Source organism: Centruroides vittatus, unplaced genomic scaffold (assembly GCF_030686945.1).
Source record: "Centruroides vittatus isolate TY-2023 unplaced genomic scaffold, ASM3068694v2 contig_301, whole genome shotgun sequence".
Lineage (NCBI taxonomy): Eukaryota > Metazoa > Arthropoda > Arachnida > Scorpiones > Buthidae > Centruroides > Centruroides vittatus.
The window spans coordinates 3,829,483-3,848,214 of NW_027121927.1; the positions used below are offsets into that span (position 1 = coordinate 3,829,483).

Here is an 18,732-nt window from a genome sequence, read left to right on the forward strand (position 1 = left end):
AAATCATTTCCCTTAACGAAAGATGACGAGAAAATTGAAGATTTGCAAGCAACAAATCATGTGAGACAAACAGCTATTATAGCGACACGGCAAAGTGTGAACCATTCTCACATTACCAAAGCCCAATATTAATTTCCTCCCTTCACGTGGCAGGAAAATCGTGCTCGGACCGTGCACCCTTCGGCCCTGGGAAGAAGAAGAGGTGATGTCTGGTCAAATGATGATCACTGTTATAAATCTACGTGGGTTGTCTGGATGTGCCCCGGGTGAAGAACTTTACCAAACATCTGCTTCCATACCGCACATGGAGAAGACAATAGACTTTCTATCAAACCCCCTATTGGTCTACTCATTTTGATCCCATAAATCGATAGATTTTACTTACCGAACTTTTAATTGGATAATCTAAGTGATTTTAATAGTTCTATCTCTATTAACACTACTTAATTTCAATAGCTCTATTTTTAATTTCACTAAACTACCTGATTCTAGTAGTTTTAGTCTCATAAAATTATTTGATTTATATATATTTAATTCTGCTAAAATACCTGATTCTAGTAATTTAATCTCATCAAATTACCTGATTTTAGTTGTTTAAGTTCCACCTGATTCTAATATTTTTAATTCCATTGAGTTACTTGATTATAATTTCTCCAATTTTACTAAACTGTAATATTTTGTGTTAATCAATCAATCAATCTACTAAAATATTTTAATTTAGTAGAATAGTTCATTGAACAGTTTAAAGTGACGTAAACCAATATACAATACTTATATTCAGTTACAATTATAGCCGATCAAAATGCCATTTGAGGAATATAAAACCTTTAAAATTACAGTCCAATTGACTCCTTATACGATTATATACATCTATATATATAATTATTTAAAAATTCTATAGGCCTATATATTTTAAGGATTTTTCAATATTCCGTTTATGAGATTAGCATAATAAAGCGCAACGGATCCTTGAGAATCGTATTCATCTCACACACGGTTCCGCTTGAAGAGATGAAAGTACAGTTTTAAAAAGCATAAAAAACTAATTGCTGCAATCAAAACTATTCACCAACACCTACAGCAAACATCTAATTTCGAATTATCTCAGGTGTTTAGTTCTTTTCGAGCGTAGCTAATAATCAACATCCGGGTCGTGTGGTTTGCCAGTTAAGGTCGTGACCTTCTCATCTGTTTTTGCGTCATTCCCTTTTGCTTTTGAATTCGTTTTTCTCATTTATACTTTATACAGAAATCATTTGATAAATCCTTTAGTGTCATTGTGACTTATGATGGATATAATTCCTGCCATTTAGAATTTGTGCTCATTCTAGTTAGTAAGTGGATTTATTAGAAAGATCACAGACAATCCTTGATAAAGTAATCATAACTTTTTAACAATAAAAGCTGTTTAAATCAATTAATTTTTTATTTAGCTCCATTAAATTACCTTTAAGTCCACTAAAATACCTGGTATTAACATATTAAAGCCTTTGATACTTTCATTAAACTACCAGGTAATACTTTAGCTCTATATTAAATTATGGGGTTTTGTTACTTTGGTTTCTCTAAATCACCTGATACTAACTAATCACTAAATTAGTTGATATTAACTTTAACTCTACTAAATCATTTGATATTATGTTTTTAAAATTTTTAATTTATTTTTTAAAGTAATTTATCACTAAAAGTTTGTTTTTTTTTAATATCGTACTGATGCCTGAAGATGAGAAGAGTACAATACCGTTAGAGGTACAAGAAGGATGTTCTAGGGAAACACGAAGTAACCCATCTCCCTCGTGATTAAATCGAAGAGGAGCGCAAAGGTTAGACGTTATTCGGAAGGTCAAAAATCGAGAAAAGTACGGAAACACATCTTGACAACAGTTGAATATCCCACTTAAAACTGTATCATTTTAATGACGCTACCGATCTCAACTCCATAAAAAAAGTATAAAAAATTAACATTTCTTGCTGTTTTTTTCATAATAAAATCTAAAAAATCTTTGAAAAATTATATCTTATAATTTTATTTACAATTTTTCAAAATATTCAAATAGAAATTACTATATTTTTTTCCACGAGTATCATTGTAAAAATGTAATTTTATAGAATTCATTCCGATAAAATAAAATGTTTTTAGATGTTTATATTCTTTAGGAATGTAAATTTTTAAGATTTTATGCAGAATAATTCCAATAGAAATTCGTGGAAATCAAACAGGTTTGTAAAAGACACTCAAAATACTTAATAGTTGTCTGAAACATTTGACCTTTGACATGCAAGATGTCGACTTAACCCATAATTAGATCTAAGAATTTGAATATGTTAAATCAAAGAAATCTATATTAAAATATCAATTTTTGCAATATGATTTTGCGTATTTTCTTCACGTCTAAAAATTTGTATAACAAGATTTAAACGTGTAGTTAATGTAACTTAATATAAGAAATTATTTTAAGTATAGATAAAAATTTTAAGAATTTATCTAAAAAACTTTATTAGTAGGAGTTATAAGGAAGACATTAGCATTTTGAATAGGATTTTTAAAATTTAATAGAGTTTTGAACTAAAGTTTAGGGTTTAAATGGAAAAAATAAAGGGGATTTTTAGAATTTGTATAAAAAATTTCTTCAGAAAATTAATTTTTTTGATATATAGAGTTTAAGGATTTAAATAGAGGGTTTTAAAATTTATCTAATACTTTATTATTTAATAAAGATATAGAAAAATTTTAAATAGAATTTATCTAAAAACGTTTGTAGATAATTTCTAAAAACTATAAAAACTATAAAATTAATTACCAAGTTGTAAGTATTATAATGAAATTTTCTTATTTATTTTCTTTATTATGTCTTTATTCTAAAAAAAAATCTACATATAATTCTTTTATGAAACATTCAGAAAAAGCAATATTTTTATGTTTAAATCTTGACTTTATAATAATTTTGTATCATACATATAAATGTATAACTTTTGCATAAAAGGGTCAAAAGTACAGGAGTAATGAATTGCGATTTATGTTTAGTGAGTAGATTGACCATATTTTTTACCTATTTTCGGTATTATTGTCATTAATTTTAATGCTCGAATACATTTTTTAAAATATATTTTCCATAAGCTTAATAGACAGAATAAACGATAAGATATTACACCTTTAAATGTATAATCACCTCTAAATAGTTAGAAGGGTTTACTTACATCCAACTGGGATTTAAAAAGTAAACTTTCTTTTATTTTTTAAAAATATTAATATATAAATATTTAGAAAATTAAATTAAAAGTTAATAACAACCTTTATTGAATGCTTTTGAAGGACTTAATTTTAATTTTTAATTCTTAAAATTATTCATAAAAATATTAAAATATATATTTAACGTTCCTTTTAATGAATTAACCAATAATGTAGTTTAAACTTTTATTTAATGAGTTAATAAGTGACGTAGTTTACGATCTACCAGTTGAGAAACGCTTATATACGACATAGTTAAAGTAATATTCAAAGGTTTATCTTAAATTTCATTGAAATAAATTGTTTAGATTGAAGTAAATAACTGTTTAATTTACAAATTTATTAGATAATAATGGAAATGTTTTTTTTTCTTCTTTTATGTTTTTCGATTTCCAAAAAGTCTAATGCAGGAAGCTAAGTGAGGGGTGATTCAGAATACGTGTCTTCACTCTGCCAGGTGTTTCTAAACATGTAAAAACAGTTGCAAATACGCTATTCCAAAAACTGTTTTCGTTCATAAATAAATAAGAAAATATAAAAAAATACTTTATATTTTAATCTTATGTTATTAATATTAAGTTAATTATAATTAAACTTTGCTAAGGTGTAAAATGGTACAATAAATATTAAATTTTAATTAATTTTCTTTTGTTTAAAAAAATCTAAAAAATTATAAATTTATACATTTAGATAAATTATATGTTTATTTTAAAAAGAATGTAAAATAATTTTATTTTATTTAAAAGTTTTCCTTCAATATTTAAGTTCAATTTAAGTATATTGAATATTTAAGTACACACATTAACATTAAAATAAATTAAATTATTCATATTTTCTACGTTTTTTAATTAAAAATTTTAATTTTTAAATTTAAGGGCTGCATAGTTAAATCATTAATAGTTGGTTATTAATGGTTGATAGGTAAAATAAAAGTGAAAGTAGGTTGTTTAGCTTTGTGAAATGTTTAAACTGTCTTGTTAAACAAGAATAAGAGCATAAGTTCTATTTAGGTAAAGACCTACATTGATATTTATTCAATTATTAGTTGTTTTACGCCTGCATTATAGCATTTAAAATAATAATTTAAGTAATTCAAAATTAAACTTAAATTACTCCAACAAGAATTTAAGTCTTTCAATGCAAAATGTAAGATATTTCACAATAAAAATTTAAAAAATTCAAAAGCAAAAATATTTAAAATCAAAATTGAAATGGAATAAACTGTAAATCTTTTAAAAAATAACAAAATTTTTAAAATAAATTCATCAAATTTAAAAGCGTACATCAAAAACAAACTACTACAGAGACACGTGATTATACATTCTACAGAAAAAGTTAACTACAAAGTTTATCTCTTTAAAAATATATAAATATTATAATAATAAGAGAAAACAATTTGTTAATTGCTCTTAACATTAAAATTGAATAAATGATTAAAGAATATGCTTTAAAATGCATATAAGAGCACGTTTATGCAAGAAGTAATTCGGGTATTACCCATAAAATATACTCTCATCCTTCATTTTGTAACTACTTTTGAAACATTCCGAACAAATAGCCATCAGTATAACATTAAAAGATATCAAGAGAAGCCGACTGCAGACAATATTGTGCAATGGGGAGAGGAAAGAGGGCAAGACAACCAATTTTCGCATTCCCAACAAGGGGGGTACTTTTCACGATTCTCGTGCGAATATAATCACAGGTTGGACATGCAAGCGATAGTAAAATTGTACTACTAACCTCTTACTTGATAGAAAAGGCCATTGTGTGACAAGGCCGCTAACCAATAAGAAACTTATGGCATGGATTAATAAGAAGCCGAATTACCAAACATCCCCTCCTCCAACACCTACCTGCACACGGCAGCCGCGTATTGACAGGTAAGGTCTTGTCACTCACTCTTACCTGTTGAGAAGAGCTAGTTTATAGATTATATTTGAGTGCGAAGTGCGTACACTGATAGATATAATTATGTCATCACCTCTTTTTTTCGTGTTTAGTCTTCGATTAAAATTCAAAAAAACATTAAGTCATTTCAGCTTTTTGCAATAATTGAGAAGCTGAAATTCAAATTTAATTTTTCATTCATAAATTTTTCGTATTTATGCATTTTTGGCTCATTAAATCATTCTACAGTTTTACATACTTCTAGTATATTACGAGACTACTCTTATACACTTTTGATGTGTTACATGACTGTTTTGATGTGTTACATGACACTTTCGTATATTTCTGTAACTACACTTTTGCAGACTTTTGGTATGTTATGCGACTACTTTCATATATATCACATATTCTATAATTCCAAATTAATCATTACAATATTTTTTTTTTTTTTTTTTTTAAGATAAAGAACCCTATCTACGCCTTACAACCTTCTAGTTTATTGATAAATTCAAAATGTCATCTAGACTGACGGAAAATTAAAAATCCTACAATTAACATTATTTAATGCTATGAAAATAATCATGTAATAAAAACTACACAAAAGTTCGTAAATTTGCAGAAAAGTAATGAAATATTTGATAATTCTCAATATATTCGTGATTCTAATTATCTTAAACTGTTTATAATCATGGAATATAGAACTAATTAAAAATGAATCACAAAAACTTCATAACCAACTCATTGTTTCATTCAGCATAATGTTATTTTTTATGGAGAAATACTATTAATATCTTTAAAGATAAACATACAAAGAGATTTTACGTAACTCAGTACCAACGAGAGCTATATCTGTATAAATGAGTATGGTTTGGCCAAGAAAAAACAATGTTTTAAAAAATTCTTTATTAAAATTATGGAATTTTTAGAATTTTTTATTTATCTATAATTCATTATTAATCGATGCGTAAAGAATAAAAATTGAATGTTTATTAAACTGCAGTTATCTTAAGAAATCATTGCGAAGTCTGGATCATTTGTAGAGACAAGAGTAATATTATACAGTCGTATTTTCTATCATTAAAATAAAGTATTTTTCAATATTTTAGAATATGCATTTATAAAAATACACTTTTCAGAAGCTTTTCTTATAATCTAATAATTTATGAAAGTTCAAACGCGAATTGAAAAGATATTTATAAAATTAAAACTTGTTTTAAAAAATTGCTTTTATAAGTAAAATGTTATTCAAATTCTAAATAAATCAAAAAAGTTTTATAAATATTTGGAATTGTTTTGAATTAAATAATCCTTAGAAAATTGACATTAAAATTTAAGATATTCGATAAATGTTTAATAATTAATCAAAAGATTTAAATGTATTATGGAATTTATTAGACCTTTTGACAGAAATGAACTATTTTCGAAGGGTTTTCAAAATTCCATTTTTGTTTTAAATTAATATTTATTTAATATCTAGGAAACATTAGAAAAACATATAGCTCGGTTAACTATTGCGCCAGTTTATAACAAAGTCAATAACTATGTTAACTGTCTTTTGTAACACACTGTATAGATTCCTATTGAAAATTATAATTAAAAAAAATATATAAAGTAATTTAAGACATATTTTAAATTTCTTAAATGACTTTATTTCATACTAAGTTTAACTATTTAATTTTATTATTAATTTTTCGGAGATATTAACGCATTTTTACTGCTTTCAGATAATTCCAATATACATTTATTTTTAAAACTATTAATTATATTATTAATATTAAAGATATAGAGTTAAATATTTCTGTTTTTTTAATTTTTTAAAAAATTTTTGGAAGCTTTAGAAACTGAAACTTTTAATTCAATTTTTTCTAGGAACCGTTGAATTTCTTAGTCAAAGTTTTCAACATTTTGTTTATTTATTCCGAATATTTTTGTAAAATTTTATTATGAATTTCTGAATCTTTTATATCTATTTATTTATTTATTTAAGAATTTTATATTGAAATACCAAATCTTTGATGAAATTTTCTGAAAATTTGTGTAAGTGGTCTTGAAACTTCGATGAAATTTTGTGAAAATTTCAGTATGATATTTAGTTAAACTTTTTGAAAATCTTGTGTAATTATCATTGAACTTCTTGGTTAAGTTTTTATTTATATTTATTTTTTTCAAATTTTGCATTAAGTTACTGAATTCCTGCTTCCACCCTAAGCAAACTTCGATGAACTACCTTAGAAAATTCATGTTATTATTTCGAATACTTTTATATATATTCATCAAAGACGTACAGTACGATCGGCATCAGACAAACTACTACGCGCTATACTTGTTTTTAATTCCTAAACAAAAAAATCAATACAATTTCGCATTTAATATCGCTTTATTTTAATAAAACACTTGAATTTTTATTAACCTCCGAAGAAATTAAATTTTTATAATTAGTGGAAATATTAATTTAAATCAAATTATGAAAATTGTATTATTTTTTTTTTATTGACATTTGACTCTTATGACACTATTTAGCGGCATGTGCCGCATTAGATGCGTCAGTCGCTAAATAGGAAATAAAAATAAGAAAAATTCCTCTAAAAACCTATTTATACATCTTTACAGTTCTAAAAAAAAAAAAAAAAAATTTGAACAAGTTTAAAAATAATAAATATATCATGTTCTATAAATAATTTAATAGCAAACTTCACACGTGTATACACGAAAAAGCGCAGAAATAATTAATAGCAAATCCCGGAAATTTCAATCAAGGTAATGTTCGGTGCGCGATATATGGTAAACCCGAATCGAAGGAAGAGAAGGATGTGGTGTGTTTCTTTAGATCGTGCCGTTGTTTAAGCACACAGCATGTGTCACGATCTGACACGGGGCATTCCGTGGAGGCGGAGCCACCGTTTCATAAAGGGAGTTGCGTTGTACTTCCGTCATTCACGCTACCGTATATCGGACGGGATGGATGACGTCAGAAGTACACAGTCTGCCACCGAATACTTGTACGTTTCATACCCCTATCAGGATTACTCGTATAGAAGACGAAGTTACGTGTACGCTCCCTCTCAACCCAATACTGTGGCTAGAAGGAACGAAAGAGAGCGCAAAAGGGTCAAGTTGGTCAATTTAGGTTTCGCAAGATTACGTCAGTACATACCTCACTCCAACAAAAGTAAAAAATTGAGCAAAGTGGAAACTTTGAGATCTGCAATCGATTATATTAAACGGCTACAGCAGTTACTCGAAGAACAAGATGATTCTGGAATATATTTTGAAGATCCTAATCAGGATTTGACGGATCTTTCGAGATATCCTGATGGATACGCCATAATCTCAAGGTATTCTAATGGATCTACATGGACCACTTCCAATAATATCATTGGGGATCCTAATTATTGTAGTAACTCCATGGATGATGTCAGATATTTCGCTTGTTCTGTAAGTAAACCCGTAAAAAGTTTAAAATTAAAATTATGTAAAATTTAGTTTAATTTTTATAAAATAAACTAAAGTCTAACTTAATTTAATAAAAAAATTTACCTTAAAATAATGTTAAAATATTCTAAAAGCTCTCTAAATATTAACGTCTGTACAACTTTCTAAACGAGAAAAGTAAAGTTTACACTTTGAAAAATAATAATTAAATAATCATTTTAAACACATACTTTTAAAGTATTAAGTTTTCAATTAAAAAATAAATTAAATAAAATAAATTTTGTAGTGAGAAATTCTAAGAATTAAAAATTAAAATTGTTAAATTATGATGAATTATCCCAAAAATACAGAAACTTGTCTGGAAATTACACGATTGATTTTAATTAAATAACTTCGTTATAAAATTTGTTAAAATTATTAATTGAAATCATTTATCAGTCTTAATTAGTTTCTATTGATTTTGAATCCATCGATAGTAATTTAATTAGCATAATTTAATTATTAATTGTAAAGTTATTTGAAGATAAAATAATTAATTTTATAACTTCGGATATTTTAAAATAAATAATTAAATACTTTATTTCTACTTTTAAAGTTATTTTAATGGATCTATAATATTTAAATCTGGTGATTTTAAATGATTATTAATTAATTGTGATAAATATATTTATAATTCTTGAAAAAAATTTCTGTGATTTTTTCGGATTTCTAATTTAAAAAAATTAGTTACAAACCTTAAAATTATTTATATAATTTTTATGAAAAAATTAATTAAACATCTTAACATTTATGCGATTTAGATGTATGAATTTCGCAATTTGTTTTATTGATTTCTTTTTATAATTAATTTTAAAAAGGTTTTAGAAATCTTAAAAATCTTGTAAATTAATTTTTGGCCCAAATAAGTTAGCCCAAATATATATATATATATAAAACATCCAAAAATAAAATTATTTGAACAAAAAATTCCAAATTAATCACGTCTAATATATTTAGAACCCAATATCAAATAAAATTTATGTGTTTATGAACAATGAAATTTTAAAAAAATATATAAATTATTCTTTACATTAATTAAATTTAAAAATTTTAAATAAATTTAAACTAATTTATTTTATTTAAATTAATATAAATGAAATGAAATACGCTTTTAAGCCGAATCAATCTTAAAAATTTAAACTTTTAACTTTAAAAAACAATTTTTAATGTATTTTATTTTTTAAATAACATGAATTTAATATTTTAAAATCAAAATATAGCATTAAATAAAATTTAGTAAGTGAATTAAGTGGAACATTAATATTAAACTAAGCTTATCACTTGCAATTCATCTTTCCAAGCAAGAAGAATGTCACGAATATTATAAAAACTATAATTTAAACGCTTTATTCTTAATTCAAAAACAGAAGATAAAAATAAAATAATAAATTTTGCATTTTTATTTATAAAAATAAAATAAAATACTTATTTTGTGTAAATTCGAGTTTCGATGAATTAAAGTTGTTTATTTTTAAAATAAATTATATATCTGGTTTTATTTAAACATTTTTATTATTTATTTTAATTATTTTTGATTTAATATAATTATTATAATTCATTCATTCAAAGAAAAAATTAAGTACAACCCTCTCTTACCTTTTGAGGCTTTATGTTATATGTAGGAAGCCTTATATTAAATTATACTAAGCAATACTTCCTTATGTTAGATTATGCTAGCCTTACATCTTGTTTTTTTTAAGATGTACTTCTTTATATTGTACAAACCTTACATCTTATGTACAGGACAGTAGGGTATACTGTACATAATAAGTAAATGGTACTGTACGGTACAGTATACGTAAGCATATATAATATACAAAATATGTGTATATGGTTATATACGGTGTAAAGCTACAAAAAATCACGCTAATATTTGTATAGATATAGTAAAATGTAGGTAATAATATAATAAAGTATGTTTAACATATAACTATATAAAGTATAAGGCTTATAGTAACTGATACTAAATCTTAACTTATACATTATACACTAATTTTCCATTAACATTATTCTAAAATTTTATATGATTAGCAACAGCAACACAAAAAAATTTTAAGATATTATTATTATCTATAAGCACTAATTTATTATTTTAATATTATTATTAAAATAATTTTCAAATTTTAAAAGCATAATTTTAAAAAGATAATAAATATTGATTCGTTTTACAATGATTAAAACAAATTCTTTGTAAACAAACAAATGTGTAAAATTTTGATTATTTTTTCTTTAATTGTGACGAAATGAAATCATGTTATGTGAAACACTCCCCGAAAAGAAATTTTGTTTTATTATTTTCAAAAATTTTAATGTGTCAAAATATAATCAAATTTAGTTTTTCTATGTGTTTCAGTATAAATAACCGAAAAGGCACCCCTTTTATATCAATTAATGAAAACGACATGATACTTTTTCGACTTTTTATGATAAAATAAATAATTTTCTTTATTTATGAAAATATAATGATGATAATTATATTTATCATTCGGATTTTTCATTATATTCACTGTCTCAACTGACAAAATTATTTACAAAATATTCATGTACCAATAAATACATTTGAAACATTCAATATATTAAAGATATGGCTCTTAATGACACAGATTTTCATAATTTTGTTTCATATTTCGTCTTTAATAACATAAGATCCATTTAACAAATAATTTAATTTCATTTGAAACAAAAGAAACAACTGAAAGAGAAACACAAAAACTTCGTCATATTAATCCTTTAAATATGTGCTGTTTTTTCCAAAATATCAAAGTGCCAAGTGTTTGTTTTTTCATTTAAATTCGCTGAATTTTTGGTAATTTAAACATCAATATTTTTGTAAAATAGCTGAAAAAAGCTTAAAATATTTGAATTAATTAGAATTAAGCATATTTTAAAAAATTTAAGTTTCTAATTCGAATAAATTGAAAGACGATCTCCATACATAGAAGAAAAATATAAAGAAAATAACCTAAAACAAAATTAAAACACCAATTTATTTTAAAACAAATTTTTAAAAAATATTTACTTAAAATAATAAAAATGTTATAATTAAATAAACATAAGCAAATTACTGTTATTGTATATTCTTACATAATATAATTTGAATTTTTTGGAACAAGAAAAAATCAAGCAATTATTAAGCAAAATCAAGCACGTCGATAAGTGTTAATGGCGAAGGATTGTAATTAGAGTCGAATATACATCTATATACATAAATCTAAACAAGCTATAGCTTAGGGATTCAATTGTAAGTCTTACATGATGAATACAATGCCTAAAATTAAGGGCGTAAAGCTTTTAAATTCAATAGTCAATAGAGAAAGAAGAGGCTATGTGTTATATTTTACAATTTAGTGGCACACGTTTAAATCCCGGCTTTGACCGTTACCACTTAGATTTAAGGGAATTAAAACGAATACAATTTATTTAAATAATTGAAAAATATATTATTTCTAATTTTTAAGCTATAAATTTATTTTTTAATTAAATACAGCAATATAATAATTACTTTAATTTCTTTAGGTATAAAGTCGAAGAATTGCCTATTAACATCTGATTAATGAATGCTTAATATATCGATCTACAGATTAATTTCGTTACCTCCGATGGATTTTTTGAAGAATTTTTTTGAAATTTCATTAATAAATTGTATCATATTTTAAGAAGGATTATTGTTATGAGATCCCTCTCTGTGATTCTTATATAAACATATGTATATTTTTATACAAATAGATAATTTTATATGTTTCAAAGATAATATTTAAATAAAAATATATGTATATTGATGTAGCATTTATTTTTTTAATTCTTAAAAACATAAATACAAAAAAATGTAAAGAAATTTGTCGTAAATTTAGTTAGAAATTAATAATTCATATAGATTTAATGCTTTTCCTATTTTGACGAAGGCCTTAAGATCTTTACCAATTTTAGGCTTTTATTTTCCAGCTTAAGATCTACTTTAAGATCTTAAACTGAAAGAAAGAATTTAAGTATTCGGTCGATAAACTTCTCTCTAAGTTATTTCTAACTAATATCAATAGCAACGACAGAAACTGCAATATTTTTAACGAAATTATACTAGAATCCTTCTTTATTCTGAAGAAATCAAGAAGAGGGATTCTAGTATAATTTCGTTGAAAATATTGCATTTTCTGTCATTAGAAATAACTGCAAATTTTATTTGAAATATAGAATTATATCGGGAATAAGCGTAATATTGTCATTTTGTTGTAATATAGTTTTGTAATCGAACATGTGTAGTATTAGCAATAGTATTGAATTCAGGAATACCTAGAAGCATTTTTCATCAAGAAATATAAAAGCCACTTGAGAAGAAGAAAAATTCTATTGTTTACAAAACTTATGTAATTTACACAATTTTAGCCACGTATAACCGTATTCTGTTGTCCGTTTCATTCCAAGGAAATATAGACCCAACGTACGTTTTAATTTAATACGTTTCATTTTCACATTCAGACGAATCCCTCTTCTTAATCTTCATTTGCATTCATAATTATTTAAATAAATCACGATAATCATGATGTTGATATTTCAAAAAGATATTTCCCATATTGCTTCTACTTGCTGTTATCGTTAGAGGGCATCGAGAATAAGTTTGTTTAAAATAAAATATGTGACTAGATGTAAAAAGACGTATACACGTATACAGTATTTTTGATTAATTAAGTAATGCACATACTTGAACATTCCTCTACTCCTTACTGTATTCGTTTTCTGATCTTACATAACACTGAAGATGATATTTGTAAAACATTATTGTCAATGTGTTTGAACAATCGCATTATTAAAGCTTACATTGAAACACACATAGGACCTACCTAAAAATTCTCTGTGCACGAACGTGTTGCATATTCTGGCGTAGAGTTGTTTAAAGATGATTCGCGAAAATCCCAATCGGCTGAGCACGAAAAGACCGAAAGACAGTGGTGATATTCAGCGGGTTCGCACAGGTTCGGCCGAACCCGTTGTTAAAATTTTCAGTTTCCCGAACCTTGTTAAACACACGGAACATTTCTGAGTGGGTTTGTTTTTTTTAAATATATTAAAATATACGTATTATACTCTGTAATACTACTAAACTAGGGCCTTATACCCCGTTTGCACCGAGCATTTCAATCTAGATTGTGAGCAAGGTCGGGGACTGTCTTGGTGCGATCTCTCTGGACCGTTTCAATTTCGACCGAAACGAGGTTTAATCGCGATCGATTCAAGAGAGTTCTTGAAAGTAGATCCAGTCATAAGAGAGATCCCAGAATATCACGCGCGTGAGATAATACAAGATGGCTGTGGAACACGTGTCGGGCTATGGACAGCGAAAGAAAAAGGATAATGTATCTCGAGAGATGATGACATCTGTCTATTACGAAGAGTGCCATTTCGCAGTGAAGAATTTCTCTGCCTAAAAAAAAAAAGAAAAAAAAAAGGTCGACAGCACTAAAATACTATTGTTACCTGGTCTTCACCCAGGGCTCGTTACGTTCCAAATACGCCACTGATTGTTAAATATGTTGCAAGAAAAGGTATTGTATTTATTTATAGCTAAAACTTCCATTTCGTTTGTCGGTGATTGTCAGGGAAAAATTTTCTGCTAGCGAACCCCTTGTTACATATTTCAAATATCACCACTGTCAAAAGATATAGAGACAACACAGCATTTTGTTTTGATATTTCGTAGAGAAAATAGATTTCATGAAGTTATATGAGTGCGTGTTATCTGTGGCCTTAGAAAAGAAATACTCAAAGTAATTATTTTTGATTTACTATATTTTTTTTTTTTTTGTGCATTAATTGAAAATCTTTTTCAGAACTAGAATTTATACGAAGATGAAATCCTATTTTGATAATTTAAACAAAAAATATACAACGATTTGTATAACGATGTTGAAGTTGTAATAGAAATTCTCAATCGATGATGTCCAAAAATCTCACTAGAGTTTTTCGAGTGAATTTTTAGACAGATTCCGATTTTTCTCTGATTAAAAAAATTTTAAATCTGCAATAAAGTTACTTTATTCGTATTTGCTCATGTTTCGGATTCATCAGCGGAAAAAAAAAGTGTATTAAAACAAGAAACATTTAATTTGATAGAAAGGGTCTTGAGAAATCAAGAGACACCAAAGCAAGTCTTGCCCTCGTATGTGATGAATTTTATTTTTGGTTACAGCGCCAATTTTGCACTTTGCGATTTTCACATATCTGTCTGAACGATATATTTAAATGATACAAATATACTGAACGATAATAGTAAGTTATACAAACAATATAAATGATTCACGTGTAAGTTAAATACCATAAAACTTGAAGATCGGTATCAGTTGTGTTTATTAAGAGCCAGCCCAACTTGCGAGAGAATCCATCAACAAGAATGTAGATGAATAATTGTTTCCAATAATAAATTATGTGGCTCCGGATCGGATTCGAACTTGGTTCCCTCAGGAATTGCTCTTAAATAATTAAATCTGAATTATTTTATTAATTATGTTTTGTTTCGAGTTCGAGTATCATTGTTACCAGATATATATAAATTTCATGTTTTTCGACACATGTGATATTTATATATATTTAGTGATAATTATGCTAAAATTTCAACATAGAGGATCTTTTCTGTATGATTTATTTTAGTAAGCTTAAGTAACAATAATTAATTGAGAACGAACTATTACTTATTGTATCAATAACATCGTCACAATGCCGGATTGCAATTTTTAATGATAGATTTAAAAATAAGCTTTCCATATCTAAATTCGATTTTCATATATCCAACTCCGTTCTCGAGATTAACGAAGGACAGGCGGACGGACAAACGGACACCAATGAGAATTTATAGGTCTGCAATTTGAAAATTACAGCCCAAAAAGTTAGAGCAAAAGAGGTTTTCTATAATTATATCATTCCTTATTGCTGACATAAAAGGTGCAAATATTGGAAATTATGTTATAACAAAACGAGAATTTAATATAAATAAAAAATAATGAAATAAAATAGAGTATAAAAATTTTAAACCATATACGTTTTATACAACGTTATTTTTTTATATTGTATCATCTCTACTTGAAAATTAAAATTGTATTCTAAAAGATTAAATAAAAACACTAAAATAGAAAAAATATATACAATACGTTAACTTCTGGAGCAGGAATCACAATATCGTTTTTATATACAGTAATTATTTAATAACGGTTTGAAAATAGACGCTTAGTTTCAAAAACGGCTAAGTCCATTCATCCTTTTAAAAAGAAATTAGCTGAGCACTTGATCTTATATATTTTTCTGCTCTTTTCAATAATTATTATAAATTTCTAAACCAGCCATAAAACAGAAAGAAGGAATGAAAATTAGAGGTTGGTTTCAAAATCAAGCAACATTCACAGCCCTTATGTTCAAGACCCGGAAAAAGTGAGTTGGCCGTTTTCGAAACTATTTTCTGTTGATTTCTGGTAAAAGACAGAAATACGTTGTATTAAGAATTAATTTTCTACTTTTTAATTAAAAGTACTTTAAGCATTGAATAATTTTTACTAATTTATTTCAAGATAATTTACTAAATAACACACAGTTCTTGCACAAACTATACAGTAGTTATCCAGGTTTATGGAAGAATAACAATGATCTATTTAAGTATTATAGCGCCATCTGTCGTCGCTATTTTACTTTTGTAGGGAATAACAAACAGATCGTGATCAGTGCGGATTGTCCGTGGTTGGTGTTGGGGAATATTTACTAGAATTTTTGTCACCTAGGTGTCTTCGTGTCTATTTATTGTCATGGATTTTGTGTTCCTATTTATTCGTGAATTTGTGATATGCCTGGAAGTCCGGGAGCTTCTTCGTTTGCCGAACTTTGAACTCGGCTAATCGTCTTAACGAATCAGAGATTAATAGATCTTGATTGGAGAGTAGGACAGAAGAAATCTTAATATGAACTGAGTAGAAGAAGGATTAATACACTTTAATTTAAATATATGTAAAACCGTTAAAATATGTACTGAATAAATAATTATTTAGTATTCTTGCAAATGTTTCCACAGTTTTTAATGTTCAAAACTGAAGGATTTGGTTATTGGTTGCAAAATAAATCAACAATATTTCAGCCAAAATTATCACAAATTTGCCAACTTCTCTACATAAAATATCAAATAATTGATATACATTACATTTATATGTGCCTATTTATAAATAATTTTGTACAGTTTACTCGTCTAAAGAGACTCCCGATACTACTTAATTCATTCATTTAGTCTCTTCTGGTAATCAGTTTACTCAATTTGACTACAAATAATATCTCTGAAACTTAATTTATGAGTTTAAAAGCTAAAATTATTACATTTAAATGAATAAATTATTAGTTTCGGTTCAGAAGGAATAGTCAAGTAAATTTATGATGTTAAACATCATAAGGTATATATTATTTTTATTATTATCAATAAATTGGCCTACTGGAAATGCCACTGTATTATACTAATATCCGAAGTTTTACGGTTATTTTTAAAAAGATAACAACAAATTTATGAACAGCAAACGCAATTAGTGAATTGTCGGGCTGCAATTTGTAAAAATTGTAGGCATAAATTTCCCGCTGTCGTCCGTTTGTCTGTCTGTTTTTTCTTCATCTCGAGTACGGAGTTAGATAGATGAAAGTCAAGACCAGATATGGAAACCTAGGGACAGGAGATCCCGATGAATATATACGAACTTCTAATGGAAACTGGAAGTCACGTTATTTTAATTCAAAAATTTTTCTCTGAAAGGTGTTAGATAGATGATCGACACGACTCTACTGTTAACAGGAGAAGTGTGATGTGCAGGAGCAAGCTACTACTAATTTGAGATGAAGAGCATATACTTTAAATTAAATAAATTAAAAATATGATTAAAATTTTCAGCTCGGCATTGTGACGATGTTACAATAAATAATTGCTTGTTAGTTTAGTGTTAGGATCGGGATAATCTTTTTTAATTACTTGATTTAGTTCGACTCAATGGTCTTCCACGTTTTGCCGGAGATCTTTGTAAGAGACAGAATTAGGTTCCACTCCAGAAATAAGTGAAAGAATTTGAATTAGATTAATGCTATTATCTTTTGAGTACATTTAAGAAGCACAAACACAACGAATTTCTTCATATTACTAGTCTACAGTAAAGCAAAATTCGTCAGGAGCTTCGGAAGTCACGACACGTCCCCACAATTAGTGAATTATTTGTTACAAGAGAATAATCACCCAGAATAAGCTTTTAATGTGTCATAAAAATTTATTATGATAATATATATAAATATTACATTACTATAACCTTAAACAAACTTTTCTTTTAATTTTTTAATAATTTTTACATTAAAATAATCTAAAATTAATATTTAACCACGTAGAATGACTACTATATCCAGACCATAAATATTATTTAAGCATAGTCACAACTTTACATCATTTTATAGTAATTTTAAATTATCTTCGTGTTAATCTCTTTCGTCTTATTTTCGAGAAAGTTTCCGTATCGATATTACGAAATAAACATCACGATTCAAAGTAATTCTTAAATACGGGAAGTGAAACGTTATTTAGGTTTTATAATGTTTCTTTGAATAAATTTATCAAATTGATTCCGTGAGAATTCAATCGTGTGCTTTTAGATAAGTTCTTTATCGTTTGCAATTTGAAGGACAAAAATTTATTTACTCGCCTTCTTTCTATATTTCAATTTTATTTTTAATTATGCTTTTTAACATGAAATACTACTAATCGGTCCTAAATTTCATATTATATTTGTAATAAAAGTAATCATATATCATATTTTAAGTTATTTTCATTTCTTTTTCATTAAGGATTTTTCTGACAATTAGTGTTTAAAAATATTATAACTTGAATTTCTGTAAAAAAAAAAATCATTAAATTTTAAAACACAACTCATTTTTTAAACTCTACCTTACAGGTATTAAGCGGGCCTTTACTTATCATAAGGTATTAACAAGACCTTTCTTCATGGGGAACTAAACGATTTTCGTCCATTCCTACACGGGTGAGGCCCACAATGAAGGTGACTAGACAGAGGGATGATTTAAACTACCCGTGAAAATTTCTGAAAATCGGATTCACCAGAACGGCATGCTGATGTTTTTTTACCGTTCCCTTA

At 26.3% G+C, this 18,732-nt stretch overlaps 1 protein-coding gene across 1 annotated transcript; it reads left to right on the top strand.

The window, feature by feature from the left end:
- The first annotated feature begins 7,675 nt into the window (after nt 1–7,675).
- On the top strand, nt 7,676–12,282 carry LOC136972814 (achaete-scute homolog 5-like). Its single transcript, XM_067267452.1, has 2 exons — nt 7,676–8,554; nt 12,107–12,282. The coding sequence occupies exons 1-2, from the start codon at nt 7,973–7,975 to the stop codon at nt 12,110–12,112; spliced, it is 588 nt and encodes a 195-aa protein (XP_067123553.1). The 5' UTR covers nt 7,676–7,972; the 3' UTR covers nt 12,113–12,282.
- The last annotated feature ends 6,450 nt before the right edge of the window (nt 12,283–18,732 follow it).